This window comes from Brachypodium distachyon, chromosome 5 (assembly GCF_000005505.3).
Source record: "Brachypodium distachyon strain Bd21 chromosome 5, Brachypodium_distachyon_v3.0, whole genome shotgun sequence".
NCBI lineage: Eukaryota > Viridiplantae > Streptophyta > Magnoliopsida > Poales > Poaceae > Brachypodium > Brachypodium distachyon.
Window position 1 is genome coordinate 13,674,912 of NC_016135.3, and position 27,581 is coordinate 13,702,492.

At 40.5% G+C, this 27,581-nt stretch overlaps 1 protein-coding gene across 8 annotated transcripts; it reads right to left on the bottom strand.

Moving 5' to 3' along the window:
- Positions 1-963: 963 nt before the first annotated feature.
- Positions 964-27,246, bottom strand: LOC100839482 (DExH-box ATP-dependent RNA helicase DExH7, chloroplastic). 8 transcript variants are annotated; one of them, XR_002960999.1, is made up of 35 exons: positions 26,852-27,245; positions 26,665-26,770; positions 26,066-26,265; positions 25,180-25,279; positions 24,665-25,035; positions 23,007-23,225; positions 22,647-22,758; positions 22,339-22,554; positions 21,503-21,582; positions 21,280-21,402; positions 18,141-18,227; positions 17,632-17,732; positions 17,461-17,518; positions 17,141-17,206; positions 16,947-17,029; positions 16,662-16,845; positions 16,045-16,203; positions 15,854-15,955; positions 15,591-15,743; positions 15,419-15,523; positions 14,457-14,597; positions 14,004-14,093; positions 13,725-13,781; positions 13,514-13,597; positions 12,521-12,619; positions 12,307-12,444; positions 12,022-12,092; positions 11,303-11,372; positions 9,323-9,421; positions 8,886-9,098; positions 8,478-8,570; positions 7,759-7,881; positions 7,466-7,552; positions 6,848-6,917; positions 964-1,366 (listed from the first exon to the last, which is right to left on the bottom strand). XR_002960999.1 is itself a non-coding variant. In XM_024455851.1 (34 exons), the coding sequence occupies exons 1-33, from the start codon at positions 27,140-27,142 to the stop codon at positions 7,472-7,474; spliced, it is 4,275 nt and encodes a 1,424-aa protein (XP_024311619.1). In that variant the 5' UTR covers positions 27,143-27,245; the 3' UTR covers positions 964-1,366; positions 7,466-7,471. The 8 variants fall into 8 exon arrangements, 6 of the variants coding, with proteins under 6 accessions (XP_024311619.1, XP_024311620.1, XP_024311618.1 ...); XR_002961000.1 differs by having other exon boundaries at positions 964-1,375; XM_024455851.1 differs by lacking the exon at positions 6,848-6,917.
- Positions 27,247-27,581: the final 335 nt, after the last annotated feature.

Consider the following 27,581-nt stretch of genomic DNA (forward strand, 5'->3'; position numbering starts at 1 on the left):
ACTTTCTGATTCCATTCTAGAGAAGTTGAAACTCAAGTAGATTCATGATCTGTGGTCGTTGCCCTTGTTAGGATCTGACACGCTCGACTCTATTTACCTTGGTTTCTATTGGAGATATATCAGATAAATACCACAAAGGTTGAGAAACAACTGCCATATAATACTCCCTCGGATCCATAATACATGTCTAAGATTTTGTACTAATTTAATACAGAGTACAAAGTTGTACTAAATCTGACACTTATCATGGATCAAAGGGAGCAGCACACAAGTATTGTTATATGATGGATCAATTTCAGATTTTGGGAAAGAAAAGCAAAGAAACATATCCTGAAATTCCTCCATATTGTGATGTGGTAAAACAAATATAATTCAAATTGTGATAGGTAATACTCTCTCCGATCCATATTACTTGTCAAATATTACATGTATCTAGACGTTTTTTAAATATAAATACATTCGTATTTGAGCAAATTTGAGACAAGTAATATGGGTTGGAGGGAGTGGTAAAAAAAGGTTCGTCGTCAGATACTATGTATCAGCTGACAAGACTTCCGTATTGTGCATGTGGGTGCAGACTCCAAATCCTCCGCTGGTCCGTTGTCACTATTTTACTGACCTTATCAATTTATCATGTATGTATCTCAATTTTTAGTAGTTTCGCAATAAAAAAAAAGGTAATCATGAATGTAGTACAAACATCAATATACCACAACTAAACCTTACAAGCCAAGTTCATATGTATACACTTCTGAAAATTGGACAAGGGTCTAGTCAGCACCTCAAATTGTTGCCCCTGGCATATTCCATTGCGCAAAGTAGTTTTCTCATCACCGATTCATCATTACGACAGTCTCTTGATACACGTATTGCTTTCGGAGTAATGACTTCCTACACATTACGTTGGACGAACCTCGGAATTGCATGCGTTGTGACATGAATATACAATTCTCTAAATAAGTCAAGTAAATGCAACAATTTTCTTTTAAAACCATCACATGATCGGTTTCCACTATCAAAAGATAACGAAATACATCCAGTTTACCCACGTATGTCCAAACATACTTGCCGCCAAAGGCTAGCAAGAACACACACAAAAGTACTTAAACCACCAAGTATCAAACAGAACATAAACTAGCACCAAGGGCTAGCACAAAAGTTAGATTGTTTTTCCATCAGGAAGCGCCAGCTTCTAATGGCCCACCATTCTTTCCGGCATTGTCCCCTTCACTCAGAGGTGCTCCATCGTCGTCGGCCTCGCGCTTGGCCTTCCTGTCAACTTGGTCATCCTGGCGCGACGCCCGTTGCTGATCCATATCCAACCGCGCTTGCCGATCATGGTGCCGTAGAGCCTCTGGCCGTAGAGCTGCAGTACCTGCCAGAAGATTAGTTTTGTCCACCTCTTTTTGGAGATCTGCCCAATAACGCAAAAAAGCACAAGCATAGCAAACGATCTCAACAGGAGGTCAGATGAGTTTTTGTTCAAAGCAAGCCCTATTGCGCAGTTTCCACAGTGCCCGGCAAATAGCTGCCACGCCTACAATTTGCAGGTTCCTAGAAATGGGAATATGTTGTGTGATCCACCAGAAGTATTGTGAGAAATTAGTAGGTCTAGTATGAGCTCCAATAGTCATACTAACAATGCCCCAAGTATATTTGCTCCCCCCACATCCAAAAAACAAGTGGTGTATCGTTTCAGGGTCTGAGCAAAACCTACAAATGGTATCCCCAACCCAATTGCGTTTAGTCATATTATCTTTTGTTGCTATGGCATTGTGCCAAATCAGCCAAAGCCAGACCCTAATTTTAAGAGGAATCTTGGCTTTCCAGAGGTGCCTAAAGGAACGATCCTTACCTCCCCATGCAAGATTCTCATATAAGGATTTGACAAAATATATCCCAGATTTAGTCCACTTCCATTTAGGTTTGTCAGGTTCCTCATTGAGAGCCACCCCCCACAACCTGTCATGTAGGGCATTCAGTTCCATCTGTAGTATGGGATCTAACCATCTCCTAAAATTTAGATGCCACCGTCGCTCATACATTTCCCTCACAGTAAAACCTATTTCCTGGTTAATGGCCACTAGGTTAGGAAACATCTGGCAAAAAGGAGTGGGACCACACGAAGCATCCCCCAAAAAATCAGTAGTTCTCCCATTCGCAATCACCACACATCTGCCCTGCAGATAGACCTGTCTAAGATGTAACAAATCTCTCCAACAAGCAGAATCACCAGGCCTTCACTTAGCATAAAAAATCCCTTGCCCCCTCAGCTATTTGGCTTTAACAATATCCTGCCACATGCCAGATTCATGCACTAATTTCCACCACCATTTCCCCATGAGAGCAAAGTTAAATCTGAGCAGATCCTTGACCCCCAAACCACCTTTCTTTTTAGGGGAATAGACCAATTTCCATTTTACCAGGTGATATTTCTTCTTCTGCTGCCCCCCTTGCCAAAGGAACCTTCTTCTGATCTTATCAAGTTTTTCAATAGTAGTTTTAGGCAGGATGTAGATAGACATGTGATATGTAGGAGTCCTGGTAAGACAAGCATTCAACAGTGTAACTCTGCCACCAATAGATAAGGCACTTCCTTTACAACCATCAAGCCTTTTCAAGAATTTATCTTCAAGGATCTTCTAATCAGCTACCATGAGTCTATACTAACAGGCATGCCCAGGTATTTCATAGGCCATCCTCCAATCTGACGATTGAACAACTTAGCATAGATCTGTGCTTTCTGATCATCACAATTTATTAAAGTAAGTTCACTTTTTAGAAAGTTTATCTTCAGACCAGACATAGATTCAAATAGATATAACACCAGTTTCAAGTTTCTGGCCATTTCCAAGTCATCTTCCAAAAGAATGATAGTGTCATCTGCATACTGTAGTATAGCCACCCCAGTGTCAATCAGATGAGAAATCAGGCCCGCAAAAACCCCATTATGCTGACCAGACCTTATCATCTTATATAAGCACTCAGCTGCATGTCTAACACCTTTGAAGCTACCAAAGTACTTCCCCATGGTATCATTTACCTTCACACATAAAGTCCCATTTTTTATGTATGGAACCATTTTTGCCACATTGGACTGAAGTTCTTCATCTGTATGCAATGAAACAGGAACTACCAATTGACCTTGTCATATGCCTTTTCAAAATCAAGTTTAAGAATAATATCTTGCTGTTTCCTGTATTTTGTTTCTCTAATAATTTCCTGTAAAGACATCACCCCATCCATAATGTTCCTGCCTTTAATGAAAGCATTCTGATAGGGGGCCATCAGTTTAGGCATCACAGGGCCCAATCTAATAACCATCCCCTTTGTAAAAATCTTAAAAAGCACTTTAAGTAAACAAATTGGTCTGTATTTCTGGATTACATCAGCATTATCTCCCTTAGATAACAGAGTAATGACACCATAGTTAACCTTGCTTAAGTCCAACCTGCCCTGGTGAAAATCATGAAAAGATGACAAGAGGTCAGATTTAATGATCTCCCAGCATTGTTGATAGAATTCAATAGGAATCCCATCAGAGCCAGCAGCCTTGTTTTTATTCATACTATCAATAATGAATTTTACCTCTTCTTCAATAAAAGGTTGATCTAGAGTCTCATTATCAGATCATTAAGTTACTCATCCTCAGTCCACATGTTTAAGTGCAATCTACAATCAAAACCTGGCGCAGGCCCAAAGAGCTGTTTATAGTAAACAGTGGCATGTTCCAAAAGATTCTCAGTCCCCTGTATGGTTGTGTTTCCATCTTGTAAATAAAGAAACATACTCTTCTTTTTTCTCCCATTGGCAATTCTATGAAAGTAAGTAGTGTTTTCATCACCCTTGTGTAACCAGTTAGTACTAGATCTTTAGTACTAGATCTCTGATGCCAGTAATCCTCTTCATCAACATACAATCCTTGTATAGGATCAGTAACCAGAAAAGTGTTCTGTTGAGTTCTAGCTTGCATAGGATCTACAATCTCTCTGACAAACTCAAATTCATACATGCCATCAGCTAGTTCTCCATCACGCGTTGCAGGAACAAGGGAGACATCTTGACAAGCAATATAAACTCTGACATAAGCATAGTTGCGCAAACTCTCCATATCCATGCCCTTTGCTTTACCCACCATGTTAGCAACATAAAAAACAGTCTCGCAAGATCGAAATCTCATGGGAATACCCTTAACTCTGAACCAAGACTCCTGCAACACAGCCTTCGGCTGAATATCTCCCCGACACTTTTCCCACTTTGAACGAAGCCCTGGCAACATGGTGCGTACAGAGTTCGGGGAAGTAGCTCAAATCAAGGAAGAGTTTCTCAGTGGGGAATCGAACAAGATACTCAGTGGGAGAAATCATCTTAGCAAAAAAGCGCCAAGTAGAATCAGGACCAACCCACCCTTTGAACTCAACTTCAACTTGTTTCCCAGAAACAACACCACGGATAATCGTAACCAAACCAAAGAAAAGATCCTCACGAGCATCTGCTGAGCTGTTATTAACAGGAATGGAGAAAAAACACTGACCAAAAGCTTCGCAACCTAGGAAAGGAGCCACATATTCCCATGGCTTCTTGTGTGGACAAGATGAAACCAGATGTCCAACCCCATCACAACCACCACACCTCAGAGGGGTAGGTGTTTTGCCCAAGATCTCCAAGTCTACTGGTTCCTCAACTCGACGCGAAACCAAATTAGATTCATACCTTGCACTGGACCCAGCAACATTCGCCGAGGAGGTACTTGGAGCCACGACCGAGGCCACCATCGGTGGAGCAGCAGAAGAAGAGGGGGTATTAGAGGCACCCCGTTCACGTTGCATCTCCCGACGATGTCCCCAGCGATCGCGGTCAGAACCAGAACCACGACCGTCTGCCTCGGCAAGGCTGTGCACACGCAACTCCTCTTCAAGCTGGAGATCCTCACGATGCCGCTCCTCCAGACGACGGATCTCTTCAGCACGCCGCAGATCCGCCACCTTAAGCCGCTCCAGTTGAAGGCATTTCTCCTCCGCCCGCTTGAGATCAGCAAGACGCCGCTCCTCCATGCGCCTGGCTGCACGAGCCCGCTCTTCATCTCGCAGACGCTCCTCTCGCGCAACCAGATCTGGGTTGTTCGGCCAGTCAACAGATCGGCGTGGGGGAGTTGGACTGCGACCACGACCCCCCATCCCACCGCCGCAAGGCGGAAGGTTGAACCGCGGAGGGGAACGACGATCCGCACAGAGGCGAGATCTGTTCCGATCCATGGTCGGATCAGCCACGACCTAGCGAAAGACCGGGAATCGCCCGGAATTCCAACCCTAGGAGAAGTAGGAGGCACCGCCGAGGACAACTCACGCGAACTCGTAGAACCCGGGATGAAGACCACACCACAAGGATTAGGGTTTACCACGGCCACCACACCCCGGTAAAAGCAAAGTGGGAGAGGCTTAGTAGGGTATCCAAGGATCCGATGCACCGAGCCAACAGTAGGGGGCCGAGTTGGAGCTGGCGCCATGGACCGGGCTAGACCAATCCCCCAGCCATCCGGAGAAAAGATTTGGTGCGGACCACCAATCTGCACAGTAGCACAAGTACGCACCAGAAGCCCATCACTGTTGAGGCAACCCGAAGATGTCACGGAGGGCACCTCGATTGTTTCCAACAATGGCAGATCTGACGTTGGTATCGTACACTCCTCCCCGACCGCAGGACACGTAGAGCACGGCCGTACAGAGGACGGCTGTGTCCGTATCATCTGCCTGGCCGGAGAACGAGATTGCACAACACCATCAACATCCAGAATCACCGCTGGACAAGTCCAACTGATCGGCTCGAGTGAAGCATCAGCAATAGTTCGTCCTATCACCGACACATGACAAGGAAATGATAGCATACTTGTCTCCCCAATCGGACCATCACCAGCGAGAAATCGTTCATCGATCGGGGAATCGTCCACATCCAAAAGAAGAACGCGATCGAAGACAGGATAGAACAAGATGAAACCCTCGTAGAGAAAGTGAGAATCACCACGTAAGGAGATCGCATACTTGGCCTCCCAACGTGACGAGAGAGGAGACGAGAGCGCGGTCATCGAGGAGAGGAGACGAGAGCCTGTGTTTTTCCCTCGTCAGTATAGATGAAAATGAAAAAAATTCTTCAAAGTCCAAAACCAAGTAAATGCAATAATAATGTCATAATGGAGCATGCAGGGCAGCACACACCCATAAAAGTTCAATATGAACGAGCCCAGGTAATCATCCGTCACTGCTACTCAATAGCAGTCACTACGTAGCATCAATCCCAGTATCTGTATAAAGCTCTTATGCTCCAAAAAGGCCAGAAGCTGCATAATCTATTGATACACATTTCCATACTCTGCATTCAAAATTAAGGTTTACCTCACCATGATAAATCACGATTGCTTGAAACATCATGCTCCTGTTAGCACTCTTGAAGAGTTTCCATTCAATTTCCGTGCTCAAACAGGTGGGCAGTGGAGTCAATTTAACTAGTGATCCCACTAAGACGTGCACGGCACTTCTGCTAGCCACTAAGGCGGGACATCCGTAATTTCTCGTGTGTGTGAGATGAGATCATAAGATCACATGGTAACATGGAACGCCATCAAAAAGGTTAAGAAAAATTGGTTCTTATTCACTAGTTAAGAGACATCTCTTAGACACAACCGAAATAACGAACTGTTGCCCCAATACACTAAATATAAATACAACTTTCTTACTAGTCAGAAATACAGTTGCATGATTCAAGGATACATGTTCTGTCAGGAAAAGACTACTTAGTTACCAACATAAACACGCTGAAGTGTATCAGATCATGTGCAACTTAAACCCTGTACCTGATATGAAGACATTTTTTATGTTGATTCTACCACGGCTCCAACGTTATCTCTACTGCAATCCATTGACCTAATGGAAGTTGCAGAAATTAGTCTCTGCATAGCGGGAACCCATCTCAGCCGTAATTAGGTAAATCTTCGAAGGCCAAGAGTGATCAATTTTTCTCCAGGAAGAATCAAAAGATTAACCGCGAACCTACTAGCTATAGTTAAATACATCGCAAAGCTTGTTTTTTTACAAGTTTTCCATGCAAAATTTCAAAACTGGAAGACACAAATCTCCATAAGAACTTGTTTGTTTACTAGGACATTGCATCTGCAAGATCATAGTTTCTTTCTCCTCCTTCATATGACCTTTTCTATTTTTGCCAATAAATGATGAGCCACAAAAGGATTCATTTTTTTTCATGTCACAGCTGATTACTCCTTTTTTTTCCTTTTTAATAAAGAGCGGCAATCTATGTCCAATATCTCGATCGAAGTATGGAGGTCAGAATAAATAGAATACTGATGAAGGCAAAAAAGAGAAAATCCTGTAGCTGGATAAGGGACGGATGTAGCTGCTCATTTCTCCAAGTAAGATCATGTTACAAGAAAAACTTAATATGAAGAGATTACCAAACTTCAGTGTTGTTGGGCCTTGTCTTCTTCTAACAGTAAATGAACAATGGATCTGACAACTTCATTGTCAACAAAAGTTGCCATCTGAAATCATACATTTAGATCAGCTAATTAGAAAATGCAAGTTACAGCATATGGTATGAATGCTATCTTGCTTACTCTTTCAAGCAGCCTTTTGTTCAAAGCAGGTTACATATTTTTACAAACAGTGTAGGGATACCAAGCAACTGTAAGAGACACTACAGCTACCTTGTATAATGTATATGTCAAACAAAAAGGAGACAGCATACCTCAGGCTTTCTTGTCAATTCTTTCAGAACAGCATCAAGTGTTATGCGTAGTTGCTTGAATAAAACAGCAGTCTGTGCAGCAGCAGTTAACCTTAACCATCCATCTATAACAACCACTCCTGCCTGAAAAAATAAAGCCAATACCATTTTCTGTTACTGAGCCTGTCACGATAGCATTTAGTGATGACAGCATCAAATATTTCCCTGAAAGTGGTGGTGTGATTAATGGTTCTTTTGATATGAAGGAGTGCAGGTTGGATCCAACAGAATATCCGATGCAATTCCCCTTTTACATGTATTATTCAGATAAAAGATAATAAAGTTTCTATAAGCTGGTTTCTTTATCTACAAGTACCAGCATGTAACGTGGCTGTTGTGACCCAATACCAGGATATTTAGAACCATAGAAGAACTAAATCTTAGTTGAAGATTAAAAGATTAACTGCGACCTTAGGTTGTTAGGCACACCCCAGAGAGAAATGAGTCAAAATCGTGATTCTGGAATGTTATTCCAGTAGAAATGGAGTGACATCTAGAAGGAAATTATGGAACACACATGACCAAACCTAGACTTGTAGACTGGTCACGCAGCCCAACTGCCCAAGTCATCCTACTATATACATATACTACACTTAAAAGATGGGCTTTAATATCTTTATCCATCTGTCTCACATTTTAAAACATGTGAAGGGGTAAGGGGTGCGGACGTGGAGGCATACCTGGTGTTGGATTACCATCGAACCACCAAACAGCAGGAGTGAGTAGGGGGAAATGACACTAGTATCTCGTAGAAAAACCTTACTAGTCTCGACCTGAAAAATAGGGAACAGAGATTGCAAGAATGTGACAATAATCAGACATTCAGAGCTCGAGTTTGTTTTCTGAGATGGTGTGGTGGGTCTTATGACCATAATCAGAAATTGGAAATAAACTAGTAAATACAAATTTCTCTGGGGTCTGGTATAATTTGGACCAAGATAGTTACAACATAACATATATACTGTTTGGCATCAACAGCAGCTCTCACAAAAACTAACCAAATAGAAGAGATCCACCTTGTGAAGAAAATAAAATAGCTGATGCAACAAGATTACCAGTAACCAGTCATGTACAAGTGAAATACAAACCTTTTCTAGAAACACCAAAAATGGATATTGCACTGACTTCAAGCTGTGGTTCACAGATGATGGGTGTATATGGACTTCTCGCTTTCCATCATACCATCGAGGACGATCCTTGCCAAACAGAATATCAGATGGCTTTCTGCCACCTAGGGCTCCGGGATCAACACCCTCCACAGTTGCTGCGACATTAGGGTATAGACCTGCACTTATGACCGACTACAAATTCCATGTAAGCATTTTTTAATTAACATATTAGATCATAATTAACTCATAAATGAACAACTACAGAGTGATTACCAAAAGAAAAATAGACATGATGTTAGGATAATATACTTTTGAACAAGCAACAGTATGACATGATTTCATAAGCACATGCATTTATTTTTAACTCTGGGGCACATCAACAAGCTGTCAAAAAGGTATAGAAATCATGCTATTACCTTGATAACTGAGGTGTAGCGAGCATATAAGTTGAATGGAACAGACATATTGGCAAACCAACTCTCAAGATTGCTTTTCCTATTCCCACTCATCGACCTCTGGAAAAATGTATTATAATTGACATTAGACGATTGATTCTGATGTCTGTGTCCATTAAAACTAGAAACAATGAATTCCCGGCTGCAATATGTAAATAAAGTGCATGGAAAATTGGCAATTTACAGTTCCCCAACAGAAAGCAAACACTTCCTCCTCCCTTTTCTATTTGATGCCACTGATTTTCAAGGTCTCCGAGACATGAACTTTAACCGTTACTACAACAAACAAAGGAGACTCCAATATTGCTAAAGTAAAAGGAAAAAAAAATCTATTAAAATCTATTGACATATTTAGATAATTTAAAATATATGATGGTCAAGTTCCAGAAAGTTTGAATGGATGTGTTCTAAGACATCAAACAAAAAGGAAAAGGAGGGAGTCTATGTCAAGCGATAAGGCTGGAGAATAGCTTTGACGTTAAAAGCCCAACAAAATTTACTAAAGTTGCATGGAGGTCTCTAAACTTGTAAGAATATGTCAGTTGTCACTAAAGCTAATAACTAAACATAAAGTATTAATTTAGCAGGTTAGTGCTCCTAAACCTGTAGTTTGTAATATCTGAAAACTAGAAGTTTGGCTATTTTGATTCATTAAGAAACTTGTGAGATTACCAGCGTCTCCTTTCTTTCAGGCCAGATATTGCCACAGTAATGAAGAAAAGAAGAGCCTAGAATAGGTGTTACTATGAAATCCTATTTCCAAATAAAATGCTAATAGGTGTTTACGCCTTGTACTCTAAGCCCTGAGTCAGGTAGAAGTGCACTGGAGGCTCAGACAGTGCCGGCCCTGGGGCAGGGCAAATGGGGCGCCCGCCCAGGGCCCCAAGGTGGCAGGGGTACACTGTGTGTTCTTAATCGTACGGGCCTTTGATTCTTCTAAACAAATGACCAACTAGAAATCAAGCTAGCAGCCAGCAAATAAATCAAGCTAGTACATTATTAGAACTTTTCTATGCACCAAACAACTCGTATGACTTATTGTAAAAAGGGTTAATTTGATATATGCCACTGCAATTTTGGTGAATTAAAAATGCCACTGCACCTTTGAAAAATGCCGCTGTAGTGGCATCTTTTAACCCAGTGTACTGGTATTTTTCAAAGAATTTGTAAATTTGCAGTGCTATTTTTTGAAAGATGAAAACTGCAGTGGCATCTCTCGAATTTGCCAAAATTGCAGTGGCATATATTTTTATTTGTTTTATTTTTTATTTAATATGCCATGACATTCAATTTCTATGTTTCTTCATATTTTTCTAATCTTATGAATCAAATAGGCCCTAGAATATGCACTAGAGGGAAGTGAAAAATAGTACTCCCTCCGATCCATAATAAGTATCTCAGATCTAGTACAACTTTGTACTAAGTTAGTATAAAATCTGACACACTTATTATCGATCGAAGGGAGTATAGTTTTATGAATTTTCACCGATCTAACAGTAATTTTCTGGAACCCTAAAAGCCGCTACTATATCATCTTCTAAGAGAATGTGTATTTATGCGAGGGATAATGCTACTATTCTTACGATTTAGTACCCATTCAAGTACTCTCTCCGATCCATAATAAGTGTCTCAGATCTAGTAAAACTTTGTACTAAGTTCGTACAAAATCTGAGACACTTATTATGGGTCGGAGGGAATAGTATAAAGGCCTAGACCTGGGCGCAGAGATAACTTGGACCATCATGTGACTTAACTGTTAGGATCATCTCACTGATCCACATCAGCATTGTGACTTAAGTTCACAACTTGTAATCCACTAAAGGGACACAATGATGTGACACACTATACAAATTTAGAGTAAAGCATTAGCAGGTTAGTTTTCAAGTTAGGGATTACTTTTTTAAGTTAGGGACCACTAGTGCAATTATCTTTAAGACATACCAGACTATCTTTCGGAAGATCCACGAGTCCAATGTCAGCTAACAATGTCCCATACTGTAGACGCATGTCCCTGGGGGTAAATTAAATTAGATAGTTACTTTAAACTTCTGTAAAATTGGAAAAAGCTGCAGCATTAATGTTTGCCAGCAATATCAATTGACACTATGTTAAGGTACTAAAAAATTACTCCCTCCGTTCCATAATTCTTGTCTCAAATTTGCCCAAAAATGGATGTATCTATTCCTAAAAAGTGTCTAGATACATGTAATATTTCGACAAGAATTATGAAACGGAGAGAGTAGGAAGTAGGAAAGAGCAAAAAACAGGTTACCAATAATGACTAGAGAAGACATGTTCTTGCACCGATACAGTTAAAAGAGCTGCAGGTTCTCCTAAACCCTAAAACGCATAGCAACATACCCTATGTGATATTGAGATGCTTGGGTGGTTGCTAATGTGATGTCAATAAAATGAGAAAATTAACTTATTTACGCATTTATTTTTTAGCTTTCATCCCCTTAAAAAGGTGATGATGACTAATTCCTTTAATTAATAACCAGAATCAGTCTAGAATCTACTCCTTCCGTCCCATATTAAGTGACTCAAATTTATCCAAATATGAATGTATCTATGCCCAAAAAGCGTCTAGATACATGTACTATTTCGGCACTTAATATGGGACGGAGGGAGTATAGATTAAAAACTGTAAAGAATCCAACCTGATCATATACATCACTGTACTGTTCAAGTAGAATGAACGGCAAAACTGATGAGCAGATCTAGCACCATGCTGCAATTAAAAATCATCGCATTAGAAATCCTTATAGTAACTTTATTTAGTCTGGTATGTACAGCACAAGCACAAGCAGTGTCAATTGCAAATTCTAAGATAAAAATAATACATGGTGCCAACTGCAAAGAATACATACTCCCTCCGATCCATAATAAGTGTGGCTTCTACCAAATGAGCAAAAATGTACTCCATATCAAAAGGAAGCAGTTACCTCTTGAAGTATCCGGGACCACTTGTTGTATGCAATAACCATTAGCAAATGGTCTGATTGTTTGGTATCTATTACAGAAGTAGACCCATCAAGGTTTTCATTCAACAGTGCAGCTTTTGCTTTCTCTACATTTTGCTTCTGTGTTTCAAATGAAATAAACCACGAAATGTCAGTGCATATCCAAAATTATTTATCACAACATGTGGCGTAATACCTCGTCTTTTGGAGAGATGAAAGGGGATTTATAACTCAGAAAAGCAGCAACAGAAAGGACTGGTGATAAGCAACCAAAGATAGCCCCATAGAGCATCATCTGCAGTCTCACAGGCAGAATTAATCAGAACATCAAACAGATTAAAAAAGGGTCAGTGCCAAACTATACTAATAAATAAATAATTGCACATAAATTAATTTTAAAGAACCCTTGGCGGTGCTCAAAGAGCCACTAGATTTGAAAACGAAAAGCGGAAAAACACATACAATCCCAAGGTATGAAAAAGAGCACTACATATACAAATCGATGTAAATTCACTAGCCATTAGTACAGAAAAGGATGGGAAAGAGTACGCAAGAATTCCAAAGTACATCAATAACATAATAGGATCAGTTCACTGAAATTTTTATTTCCATCTTGCCTTGAAAGTATAATGTACCTCCAGGGTGGAACCAGGAGGATATTGTGAAAAGTGTAGTAAAGACTAAAAACAGTTAATAAGGAAGAGGGAGTAAAAGATTTTTCCAAGTTTACATGGCAATCTTTGCATATACAAAAGAATAATAAGATTATGTATAAGATGGTCATTCCATATTACAACTATATGGTGAGATTGCTTTGTGGTAACCAGCACGGATGAGATGCTAATTAGCGAAGGTATAACAGCAGTATACCAAGTTACTTAGCTGAGACTGTACGCATCAAATAACTGCTTCCCCGTTCATAAATAGTTGACATTTTAGACATCAGCATGGTCTCCAATATGCATCTTTGGGTTTACTTTTGTATGTATATGCTACTAGGAAATTAAGAAAATATTTTCATGACAAATCTAATGATGCTATTTTCACCTTACCAATCTAAATACTTTTACACATATTAATAGTCAATGAGAAATGTTTGACTGCATGCTTTCTAGGAAGTCATGTATTTACGAACAGAGGTAGTATTACATATAACAAATTCCCACTAGTAAAATATATTTAGCCACACCTTGCCAATCAAAACGTCAACTGGCAGTTTTGCTAAATGATAGCCAAGAGGTGATAACTCCTCATGTCCTTCAAATGCTCCAACCTAGACAAGACAACAAACTGACAGAATAAAGTTTGATGAACTACAAAAGAAATGTGAATATTGATCTAATGCTCATCAAACTGCAGAAATGTGCAGTAGGTTTACATGATAGGAAGCAGAACAGGACCTTGTATAACAAGTCAATTGCAGAGGAGATAGCTTCTTCTTTTGGGGGCTCTACAGCCTGGAACATATGATACGAAACATAAGTACTCAACATCAAAATGTCGCACGGCTGACACTAAACAGCAAGCAGAACTAACATATATCACGTCCCATAAGTATCACAAACAAATGACAGCACGGAGAGGGTTTTCCATAAGCAACACAAACAAATGACATAAAAGAGATCCAGAAGAGCCAGTCCTCCCATGCACTGTTCCAAAAGAGAGAGGGACAAATGTACCTTTAGCAGGAAAGATTTTATGTCACCCAGATGAAGTGATTTTATTTGCAAACACAACTCAGTCAATGGCATCCGGAGCATCTCAGGCACCTTAACAGCAGAGTATATGGAATTGTCAGTGCAATGATTGCATGTGTGTTATCTAAGATGATTGAGAGTATCTTGGCTAGTAATAATGCAAAAGTGTGACCCACATGTGCGAAGAAAATTCATGTCTTTCATATGTTGCAGATAATAAATACAGAATCTCATGTGGAGGATTTTGATTTCTACCTTCAGATGGAATGTCAGGACTGAGGTAGCAAGTGCAGGAAAGTGGAAGGATTTTATGAAGGATGATTGCCAAGCAAGGAATAGCAAAAAAGGTCGGTACACCCTAGAGAAGCGGACTGATATATCTTAAGAGGAAAAAGCTATCTTGTAAAAAACAAAGTAAGTATGATATGCAATAACCTGAAATGGGCGCATCAATTTTTCAAAACGATGTTGAGTATACAGGCAGAAACACAACCCAGGCCTCACACGACCAGCCCGTCCTCGTCTCTGTTTTGCATTAGCACGAGAGATCCAATCTTCTACTATGCTTGACATTTTCTGCAAAATTATGACAGAACAGTTAAGCGCCATTTACTTGAAATATTACGTCTCAACCATCGTTATAGATTTACTGTGACACTTTACAAGGATACTGTTCTATTAAGATTTCATCATGTTAACACATGCATTAAATATGAGATGGGCAACAATGAAAAGATTGAAGCTGCCAAACAGTGACTGTTGTGTTCCACATGTGTATGTCTTTCAGATCACATCCATGTGCACTTGCTTCTGTGGAATCATGGGCTGCAAGTCCAACTATTATTTATGTACATAGGTCCTTGGTCCACCATGGCAGCCCCCGATTATGGGATAAGATCCCAACCGATCAGTTAGGTAGTTTATCTTTTAAATTAGAAAGATATCCTTAGCTTGGGCCTTAAGCCAATTAGAGATTGGATTGTTAGGCCTCTATATAAAGATGACCATCTATGAGAACTTTATAAAGAAAACAATAAACATAGAAAGTAACTGTGTTTCACACAGCAGGTAATATGTCTCAGTGAATCAGTGATGGAGGGACCTGAGGAGAATTTTATGGCAGTACTATGTAAAACCAGACAATGCAATTTTCTAACATAGACCGTACGACAAAGACAGGCCAAAAGGATTCTTCGCTGGAAAAGGGACAGTATGCCGACCAAGAGTCGACTCCATGCCAACCACAAGCACAGGTTTTCCAAGAATAACTTTGCATGGTGACTTTTCAGCACATATAAAGTAACTATTAAAAAAAGGATGAGGAAATTCCTGCGGAAGGATAATGCAAATGTTAGATATGCATTTTATTCAAATTCACTACACAAAAGAGGTGTAACCTTCTGTGGATTATAACGATTCTCTTTGTGCTTCCCAGTATCAACTACATATACAACATCATCAATTGTAATGCTGGTCTCTGCTATGTCCGTGGCAAGAATAACCTGCAATACTATGTCATAAGTACTGAGTAACTAAGTACTTTCTAGGTTTAAAGAGATGAATACGCACCTTGCGAATGTTTTCTGGTGGAGACTGGAATACCTTCCTTTGATCAGTGGGCGAAAGCATTGAATGCAAAGGGAGAATCCAATCAGATGATACCCCTTTAAATCTAACTGAAGCAGATAATCTATCAATCAGCATTTCAATCTCTGCAACTCCCTGTAGCACCATCAGTGGCAATTGGCAAATGCGTGCTCCATACGATAGGAATTAAGAAATCTATCTATTTGAAAGCAAAGCACTAAGATGACAGAATACACTAAACTTACAGGAAGAAAAACTAGAACAGCACCATGGGGGCAGTTCTCATCAATGTAGCATATCAAGTCTTCCAACAAATCAAAATCAATGACTTCTTCATTTATGCGTTTCTGAGTTAGTAACAGAAGATCTTCAGTCAGAACTGAAACATATTCCACATAAAATGGTGAAAAGCATATGGTTCACAGCACAAACTCACAAGATTTTGGTTGGTCCTTTCACTGTATGACAGATAGCAGTCAGAGGTATAATGAGGATTAACATAATTTTCAGAAAGGACTGACTCGTCCCCCCATGAGGATAAGACAAGGTTCTTCATTCCTCTCCGGTTATTCACCGAGCTACTCGCATGCTTCCACTGGAGCAAAACGAAGAAGTTTCAGGCACACATTGATGAGAAACGGTGAAACACAATGTCATGCATATAAATTTTGGCAACTGATTAGATTTGAGGATTTGAAGGCGCAGATAATGAGCATATGACTACAACTGTATACCACAAGAATAAGCACATGTACAACACTCTTCCACTAAAACAATTTAAATTTCCAATTTTCAAACAGGAAATCCTAGCTCTACAGGTAGGTGTCTCATCCAATCCTTATGCCATGTTGGGGCTGCAAATACATGGAAAATAAGTTGCATGACATTGGCATCCATGATTATGTAAAAAGACGATAACAAAGAAGATCGAGAAAGCATATCTAACAAAAAAATACAGCCCTGAGACATTCCGTAGTAGGAAATAATAGTCAAAGGGATCAAATGGTTGACAGATATGTACTCTACTGGGAATGAGAATTGAGCAACAGAAACCTTTTCTCCATGCTGTGCGAAGTATGCCCCTGATGCAGGAGAATCCAAAGCAAGACAGTAATCCATCTTCTCATAAACATCTTCAAGAAAGTGAGTTGAAACTGGGTGTGTTCTTCCTTCAACACTAATCACAGGGCAATCTCCAAAGTATCGTGCAAATAGGGTTGAATCAACAGTTGCAGACCTGAAGTTAAAGCGCCCAGAGAAATAATTAAACGATGCAAGAAAAAAAAGCTGCAAATGTGAACAGAAATAAGAAAATAGATATAAGGGAATAGATATTACATGAGTATCACTTTCAGCTTTCGTCCTGGTTGATTAGAGCGTTTTTCAACAAGACTCTTAAGAACAATCAGCAGGAAATCACTCTGAAAGGGGCAAATCAGGATCCAGCATGTACTTCATCTACCATAGGAACAAAACGAGATATTTTGTAGCATGAACAAAATAAACGCACAAACAAATAGTCAAATACATACCAAAATAGTACGTTCATGTACTTCATCTACTACGACATGAGTAACATCACTTAAGTCTTTGTTTCCCTGAAATATGTGACTTGTGTAAGAAAGTATTCTTAGGACCTACTAAAACATGATATAGACAAAAAAAAACAAGAAATAAAGAAAACCCAGGATTCTTTTTTATTAGCTGAAACCGAAAGCCTCAAGGATGAACATTAAAAAAACTGGATAGACCAAATGAAAGACATAACTACATAAGTAGTGGGATGTTATCATTTTTTACTTTGGCATGTAATCAAAACATTGCATGGAGTGCATATGGGAGCACTACTTACAGATAACTTTCTAAGAAGGATGCCTGTTGTACAGAACAGGAGCTTTGTCCTCTCATTCCTAAAACAGTAGAAAGAATCAAAATTATCAGAAGCAAATCTATAACACGTCATGTAGATTTTTAGTAACTTTGTATTTATATAGTATGCATATGAGAGAGAAAGAACAAGCACCGAGCACTGTCGAGACGAACTTGATATCCAACCAAGGAATCTTTAGAGCCAGGTGAAGATTCACACCTTTCATCAGACACTCGTTCTGCTACTGAAATGGCCTATAAATAAAGACTTATCCAAGTTATATGCAACAATCTACATCTGTTCAATTAAACAGAAGATATGGATGATCATCTCTGGTAACTCCAAGATTAGTGCTTTAAATATACCCCCTCCGTTCCATAATTCTTGTCTCAAATTTGCCAAAAAATGATGTATCTATTCCTAAAAAGCGTCTAGATACATGTAATATTTCGACAAGAATTATGGAACGGAGGGAGTAACAAATATAAAGGGGCATTTACCCTACCAAATGATCAACATTATTATGACATACAGTCACTATGAGGTCGGAAATGGTTTTTCATGTAGCACATGCAACCTTTTGTATATCATACAACTATATAGTATTATGCTGCTGTACTGAGAAGAGAAAGGAAAATGTAAGTTTGAAACCATGATCATACCGCTATCCTCCGGGGTTGTGTGCAAACTATATTGCAATTACCACCAAGCTCAGACTCAATCATATCATCCAAAATAAACTGTGGCACCTACAAGTGGATGACAAATAATCATGTGAAATTCAATGCTTCTAGAAAGATTAGAGCTAACAGCCTAAGATGGCAATTGGTGTGCATCATATTCGTACTAAACATATATCTCCATGTGTTCTAGAAGGAACATGCGAAATATAACATTAGTATTAAGATTGACAATGGTGAAAATATATCAAGGAAACATTAAGATCTTGACTACACCCATATTATGAGGATGCCACTTGGTGCTGAATCTATCAAGCATGGGCCTCATCTGTCTTGTTGCAACACCCTCTTCAGGAAGAGGCTTTCTCATTTAGTAACCTTTAGTAGTGCCCAACACTCGAGCCAGATTGACTTTGTCCTTACTAGGAGGATGGATAGACAGGCTTGTTTGGACTGTAAGGTGATACCTGGAGAGTGTGTTGTGGCGCAACACAAACTGGTGATCGCTGATTTTCGGTTCCACACACGTGTACTGCGGGACAGAGGTGCCCAGATCACAAGAACAAATTGGTGGAAGCTCAAAGGGGAAGCCCAGCAAACCTTTAAGGAGAGGATGTTAGCGGAAGGGCCTTGGAGTGAAGATGGAGATGCGGATAGCATGTGGGTGAAGATGGCGACGCTTATCCGGAAGGTAGCTAGGGAGGCACTTGGGGTGACGAAAGGAAAGAAACATGAATCTAAGGACACATGGTGGTGGAATCAGGATGTTCAAAAGGCCATTAAGGAGAAGGAATGCTACAAGAGTTAGTTTCGAGATAGAAGCTCAAGCAACTTGGAGAAGTACAAAGAAGCCAAGAAGAACGCAAGGCGAGCTGTGAGCGGAGCAAAAGGACAGGCCTATGAGGAGTCGTATGATAAACTAGGTACAAAGGAAGGCGAGATGGATGTCTACAAGTTGGCAAAAGTTCACGAGAGGAAAACAAGGGATCTCGACCAAGTCAAGTGCATCAAGGATGAGGCCAATTGAGTTCTAGTGAAAGACGAGGAGATCAAGAAACGATGGAGAGAATACTTTGATGGGCTGTTCAATGATGGGAATGAGAGCAGTATGCCCGATTTGGATGATTCCTTTGACGACACCAGCAGGCGGTTCGTGCAGAGGATACAAGAGAGCGAGGTTAAGGAGGCCCTAAGAAGGATGAAAGGAGGGAGAGCAATGGGCCCCGATGATGTTCCCATCGAGGTGTGGAGGTGTCTTGGAAACATGGCGATTGTATGGCTAACAAAACTTTTCAACCACATATTTCGGTCAAACAAGATGCCCGATGAGTGGAGGAAAAGTATACTAGTACCCATCTTCAAGAATAAAGGAGATATCCAAAGCTGTACTAATTACAGAGGTATCAAGCTTATGAGCCATACTATGAAGCTTTGGGAGAGAGTGATTGAGCATCGCTTAAGGAGAGTGACTAATGTCACTAAAAACCAATTCGGTTTTATGCCTGGGAGATCGACTACAGAGGCAATTTTCTTACTCCGCCAGCTTATGGAGAGATATAGGGAGCAGAAGCAGGACCTACACATCGTCTTCATTGACTTGGAGAAGGCTTATGACAGGATACCAAGGACGGTCATGTGGTGGGCATTAGAGAAACACAAAGTCCCAATGAAGTACATTTCCCTCATCAAAGATATGTACTCTAATGTTGTGACAAGTGTTCGCGCAGGAAGTGGCGAGACTCGTCCATTTCCAATTACGATAGGACTACATCAAGGTTGGCCTTGAGCCCATACATTTTTGACTTGGTGATGGACGAGGTCACTAAGGATATACAAGGAGATATTCCCTGGTGTATGCTCTTTGCTGATGATGTGGTTCTAGTAGATGAGAGTAGGGTGGGAGTCAGTAGGAAGCTGGAGCTGTGGAGACAAACCTTGGAATCCAAGGGGTTTAAGCTCAGTAGGACTAAGACCGAGTATATGTGGTGCGACTTTAGTGGCTCTAGGTGCGATGACGGAGAGGTTAGTCTAGGAGGGAAAATAGTGCCTAAGAGGGACACCTTTCGATACTTGGGTTCTATGCTGCAAAGCAATGGGGGTATCGATGAGGATGTTAGCCACAGGATCAAGGCAGGGTGGATGAAGTGGCGGCAAGCGTCTGGAATCCTGTGTGACAAGAAGGTCCCACAAAAGCTGAAAGGTAAGTTCTATAGGACGGCCGTCAGACCTGACATGCTTTATGGAGCAGAATGTTGGCCCACTAAAAGACAACACATCCAACAAATGAGTGTGGCAGAGATGCGTATGCTAAGGTGGATGTGTGGTCACACAAGGAGAGACTGGATCAGAAACGATGCGATTCATGATAGGGTAGGGGTGGCACCAATTGAAGAAAAATTTGTACAAAACAGACTTAGGTGGTTTGGGCATGTCCAACGGAGGCCACCTGAAGCACCAGTAAACAGTGGGATTTTAAAGGGCTTTGATAATGCAAAGAGGGGTAGAGGGCGACCTAAGTTAACTTGGGTGGAGGCAGTTAAAAGGGACCTAAAAGACTGGAATGTGTCCAAAGATCTGGCTTCCAACAGGGCTGCATGGAAACCTGCAATCCATGTGCCTGAACCTTGATTTTTTTTCTCTGTTTCCGTGTTTACTGTTATTTTCCACAAATTTCTGTTTGGGTTTCATATCTAGCCTATCCCAACTTGCTTGGGACAAAAGGCTTAGTTGTTGTTGTTGTGAAATTACATAAAAAGTGAGGATGTGGTTGTGTGATACTATGAAGGTGCATCACTTTTCATGTGAAATTGCTATGCACTAACCATTGGCCCCGAAAAAAGAAGACATTAGCAAAGGAAATAAATATCACTTCCTCCTTTCCAGAATATAGGGCGTATAAATTTTGTTGACAGACAAACTTTCTATGCTTTGACCAAGCTTACCACCAAATGAATACACTATGAAAACATATTTCATGATAGGTCTAGTGATCTTGATTTGGGACTTTAAATGTTGTTGGGTTTTCCTATAAACTTGGTCAAACTTCAAAGAAAGTTATACGCCTTATATTTTGGAATGGATGAAACAAAAAGAACTTGGGCGAAAATATAAGCATGGATACCTGAGTTGTTTTCCCACATCCAGTTTCTCCGCTAACAACGATTACATCATTCTCTTTCAGTAACTGCAGAAAATGTTTTTTCAGTCTGGCGATTGGTAGAGAAGCTCTTGCTTGAAGCATTTTCTGAATTGGGTGACGAGAAGAACACATTAGAACAAAGATAAGAAGAGAAAAAAATGAAGTCTGGAGAATACTTGTAGCACAATGCACATTTACTGCATACCAGATACTTGGGAAGCTTTATTTTGTGTTCCAACTGCTTTTTCAAAGCTGTGCTCTCTGCTTGCTCTGGTTGTTTCAATCCTAATTGCAGAAAGGCAACATTAGATATCCTGACAGGATTTATAGTTACACTTAGAATATTAGCAGAATATGGAGGAAATTTACAAAACTACAAGATAGAATCATTCGTAGTTAATCGAAGTTACAATACGACAAGATAGAATTCATTCGTCGTTGATTCGCTCCATGCACAAATATAGAGTGACAAATAGTAGCAATATCACAGTGAAAAATAATAATGTTAATTAAATACAAGGCATGCATGTTGCAAACAATATAGACAGTCCAAGATTTAATATGGTTTGTCCTGAAAAGTATCACAGGAACAGATTCCATTTAGAAGTAACCATATTAGTGCCAGAAAGTTCAAGGAAATAGAGAAAGCAGGTGTCATAAATAACACTAAAGCAACGGCATGGAACCAGTTCCGTCAGCCCCAGGGGCCTAGTGGGTTGAGTTGTATCTGAGGGTGTCCGCCTAGTTGGAGGCTTGTAAATAACTCTTCTTTTTTATTAATGCAATGAGACACAAGCTTAGCGTTTTCTTGAGAGAAAAAAAGCATGGAACAAGTTTGAGCTCTAGTGGCATCGTTATAAATTTCCCTTGTTAAGTACACTATACATTACAGAGAGGTCTACCATCAATGACAGACTAGCGGGTCTTGGAAGAAGGAAAACAGTAGCCATCGATAATCATGGTTGCTTCTGACACTGACAGTATTCAGAAAAATAGTTTGAGAAATAAAAAGTGGAGTTATGATCTTCAAAAAAAATATACCTGCGCGATTCAGCAAAGCAGGCTCTTTCTGGTCATCGACAGGATTGTGTTCCTCATCGTTCTGAGAGTCAATGTTTACCCCGCCATAGGGGGCATCTCTGATTTGATATGGAAGAGTATCATGTGTGTCCATATCCAATAAAATATCCACAAATCCAGCTCTTCGACTATCCTCAGTATCCAACAGCCTTGATGTTGATGACAATTCCAAGTCACCTATTGTTTTTCAGAAACATGAAATATGTAGCAGAAAAGCCTGAACGAACTATAAATCATCAGATAAGAATGGATGATCAAATTGATCTAACCTTCTTGCCATCTTAAAACAAGTGATGAGTATGGTTCGATAAGCAATTGACGTAATGGAAGATCAGCAAACAGTTGATATAGAGCAAAAGTCGCCACTCTACTTTGTGCTTCCTGTTAAGAAATTCAGCAAGCATTTAATAGTACCATTCTTGACAAGGAATAATAAGGTTATCCATTTTTCAGATGTTATCAAACGTTATCTCACTGTAGCATATCAGTGTGACAAGGAAATAGCATGAAAAATATGTCTGAACGCTGAAGTGATACACGCTAGAATACTTAACCGAATTCGACATGGACTTCTTTCTAAGAAATATCAATATCATGACATACGTATTTTATGGTGGGTAAACACTAACCTGAACAGATACATATTCTTCATCTTGTTCAGGTAACTCGATTTTTGTCAAGCCTCCAGCCTTCCGACTTTTACCACGTCCGGTAGAGCCACGCAATACATTCACAGTATATATAAATTTACTATCTTTTTCTGATGTTTTACTATACTTTGGCGCTTCCCAACCAAGTTTCTGACAGAACTTCTGTAAAACAGCTTTTGGCATTTTACCAGAATCTCCCTATAGAACACCATAAATAACGAAACAGTTAGAAAAAAATGCATAACAGGACCAAACAAAGTTGATAAATTATTTGGGCTTTCTGATTCGCAGGATTCAGAAAATATAGCATTGTAGAGTCATGAGTCATGACATCCCAAATCCTACAGGAAAGGATGTTTGATCACAACATAGGAAAAACATAGGAATTTCAGTAAAAAGAAAAACATAGGAACCATTCCAAGAGATTTGAGTAAATGGAAATTCTCCTATATAATATATTAATATAATGCAAAGGTTTCCTTAAGAAACAATCACATTGCAACCCCACAAATAGAACAAACGACATAGGAAAATTTTCTGAGGCTTACAATCGTCCAAAAATCCTTGAACCAAAGACCCCTTGCAATGTTTCAGACTGTAAAGATATGCAATTGACCAAATAACCAATCTCCACACGCTTCCAGATGTGGTATTAATTACTCCCTCCGTCCCATATTAAGTGACTTCCTATTACATGTATCTAAACATATTTTAGTATATAGATACGTCCGTATTTAGATAAATTTGAGTCACTTAATATGGGACGGAGGGAGTATTTGTCAGGCCTCATGGGAACATCACAACAGACTTTCCGTTGACAGATAATCTGTTCAACTTCAGTCTTGATTGACAGAAAATAAACAATAAGAGATCCCTTATGACTAACAGGTTTTCTGTACCACCTCAATTTAACTTGAGAACTTAGCGGTCTTACTCGATGTATTTTGCCTACCATGCATACTTGAGCGTTTTTTTAGCAATTCCTCCTGTTACAGCCCTCCCCTAAGGTATTCCCCAAAACACTTAGGCCACATTTGGAAACAGGGATTGTATCATTTCCTTCGACAACCCTGAGTCCCAAACAGGCCTTCCATATGGTGAGTCTGTACCAGCAGAATGGGAAACACGGGAGGAGGAATGAAGGTAAACTTGAAGGCTCATAAGGCATCCTGTGCAAAGTTGCATTTGAACTGGCAGTCTCTCGCTGCTGCTTCCACATGAGCTTAAGGATTAATATCCAACGTACGATGTTACGGTGGAGTAAGGGGGTATTGAGATGGTGGGATATATTCTCTTGTCACTCTAACAACAACAATCTAATATAAATCTTAAATGGTAGAGTGGTCACAGTTTACTACAGCATTTAGGGGGAAATTGCTTACACCCAGAGCTTGGAGCACAAAAGGTTCTCCGACTTTCCTACATGAAATTGGAAAGTCCAAGCAACCTTAGAGAAGTAAGGAGGTGAGGCCAACCATATTTGGCTTAACGTCTCCAGCCCCAGCCTAGAAGTCCAGAGCCACCCAAGCAAAACAGCCCCAAAATTATAAATATCAAAAAGAGCATACAGTATTAACAAGAGCAAAGGGTAAGGGCAGAAGATTCCTTAATACAAAGATAGTGTAGAAGCACAAGACCTTTTTCCATACATCGTCTATGTTCCCAAGAAGATGGCCATAACCATCACGTGATAATTTCTCCAATTTTTGCTGTTTCAAGATTTCTGGAGCCACGACTTCCCAAGCAGATGAGTCTTCAAAAAACATGTTACCAAGCTCAACTTCCTCTTCTTCTACCTCCTTGCAAGTTTCAACAACTTCTTTAGGAATTCCTTTTTGTAAATTGGATCCTTCATCAATATGGATAGGACTGTCAGATTTGTTCCCAGTTGCACCAAAGCCAATCTCACCACCCTCAACACTTGCAGTTTCCGTATCAGGAAACACATGGAATGCAGAGTTGTTTATATGTTCCTTTGTGTTTCCATTTTTGGCGTTCTCCTTTTTACCTGCAAATAAGAATTCATAAGATAGAACTCCATGAACCACAAGAACTTTAAAATGTATAAGAGACATGCAAAATCTGCTAGAGAATAGAAAATTGGTTGATACAGCTTACATATCAATATCAATAATACATTTGTTGCACTTACCCTTTTTCTTTCGCCTGCTTGGCTTTGCTTCTACAACTTCAAGGCTTGCTAAGTAGCGATCTTCCCATGTGGAGGAATCATTAGAATTTGCATCATCCTCCTAACATCAATGACAGCAAATGGAACAGGCACACAATGAGATAGGACATCAAAGAAACAAGAGAAAGAAAGAACATGAAAGAGGAATAATGACATAATGTTAAAAAAAACCTTGGTCTGGAAGATGGATCAACATTCGTAAGATGGTTCAATCTATGGTGCATCATTAGAAGTTGTGTAAATTTATCATTAGATGTTGCCTACAATATATACTCATGTCTCCCACCTTACACAACTAGTGTAATTTTACAATGAATGTCTCAAAAAATGGACTGTTTAATGACTAATATGGACAAAATATAGATTGACTGCATTAAAATAACATTAGTAGATTTGACATTATAATTAATACTTTTTATATAGATGTCAAGTGTAAGAGTCAAACATGTACGTTTCCAAACTGTGTCAATGTCCAAAATAACATCTTGTACTCGGTAATGGAGATAGTTAACTGACTGAGACAACATATAAAAACATGGTTTAACAGGTAACACTTAGTAAATTGGTGTGAAACAGAATCCTAGAAGATTAGTTGCCATCTTCTTCTACACCAAATTTTCTGTTCAGATAGCAAAAAGAAAACATGTTCAATAAGTGACTCAAATTAGCACAAAAATGTCAACAAAAAAGAGGTAATAGTTCAGAATAAACAACATGGTGATCTGAGCCCATAGCAGATAAACCAAAGTAACTTATGATTATGAACTCCACCAATTATTCCAAGATTATTAAAATCTGATGCAGTAATCCTAGTAATAAATCACTTGTTTGTATATCTATACTATACCTCCTCTTGTTGTTCCATGTACTGCCGGATCCATGCAGCTTGCGATGACAGCCCATCATCCAATGTGACATCCTCTTCTTGCCGTCTCACAATTTTAATTTCCACCCCCTTGGTGCTATCTTTTTCCTCCACAGGCTCACGGCTCTGCGGCACCCAATTCTCCTTCGCTGCTGATACTACCTTAACTGAACCCTCTGTCCCTACAAATGCACCACAAAAGTAATCAACTCGTGACATAAGCATGGCAAACTAACACACAACATCCAGTCCGGTGCATGTCTCCATTGAAACACAAATATAACAACACCCCTGGCATGCAGAGTGTGTGCCCACTTGCTGGAACACAGAACACAAAATTCAGGTAAGTGCAAACACACGTGCTCCAACATATCCGGCATTCACACTTAAAACAGTAACCACAGAACATGAGCAAGGGTGTAGACAATTGCAGATGCATGAAAACTCATAAACAAATTGCAACCACACACATACATGGGTAATGGGTGACACGCCTGCATGGCAGTTCACACACAAATGTGCCTGGTTATGCACAGGCCGGCTCTTCAAAGCACTAAAACCTACACCCTCAAATCCAATACCTGCACGAGAAGAGGAGGCGGTGGCGCTGGCGAACTTGAGGGGGAGCTCGTCGCCGGGCAGATTAAAGCACAGCCAGTCCAACGCCGACTCAAACGTCGCTGTATCCTACCCAATAAAAACATAATTAACAAACAGCCAATCCAATAGCACCACAGTGTTGTAGTACATGTGTTTGGGGACACGAACTGGTATAGCGGAGAGGGCCTGCTCGATTTGCGCGGAGGAGAAGCCCTCGAGGGCCAGCTTGTCGTAGACGCCACGCAGCCGCCGCCCCTTCTGCTCTCTCGATTCGGAACGCGCCACAGGAGCATCTAGGGGCGCGGGGGCCGTGGAGGAGTTCAGGAGGAGGCGTCGGAGGCGGCGCTCGTTCTCCGAGGAGATCTCGATGCGCGGTGCGGCGGATGAGGAGGAGGAGGCGGCGGCGGAGGGTTTGGGCTTGTGCTTCTGCTTCGAGACCGGCTGCTTCTTAGGCGCCATTTGGCCGCGCGGGGTTCGGGCGGCTGTGTCGTCTGATCGTCACCGGCGACGGCGCGCTGGGCTGTTGAAGTGTAGAGTCCCGGAATAGCGGGACACGTGACGGTGGCTGCTGGCCTAGGTGGCGATCGGGCCTGGCCGGGCGCGCCCCGCTGAAGCCCGGAAATAGAGCAACGTTCCGGGCCCAGGCGCGACACTAAGCCCAGACGGCCCTACCTCGGCACATGGGACAGATCTTTGAAAAAAAAAATATATATGTTTGGTCCTACGTTGGGCTGTCCAAATTAAAGGAAAAATAGAAAAATAAGGTGGGCCGGGACAAAACAAGAAAAAATGGTAGGCTAAAATAGAAAAACATAGTGGGCTGGACCAGAATTTAGAAGGTAATTGGGCAAAACGTGTAATCTTAAAGAAAAACATAAACGGGCATATGTCGGGCCGG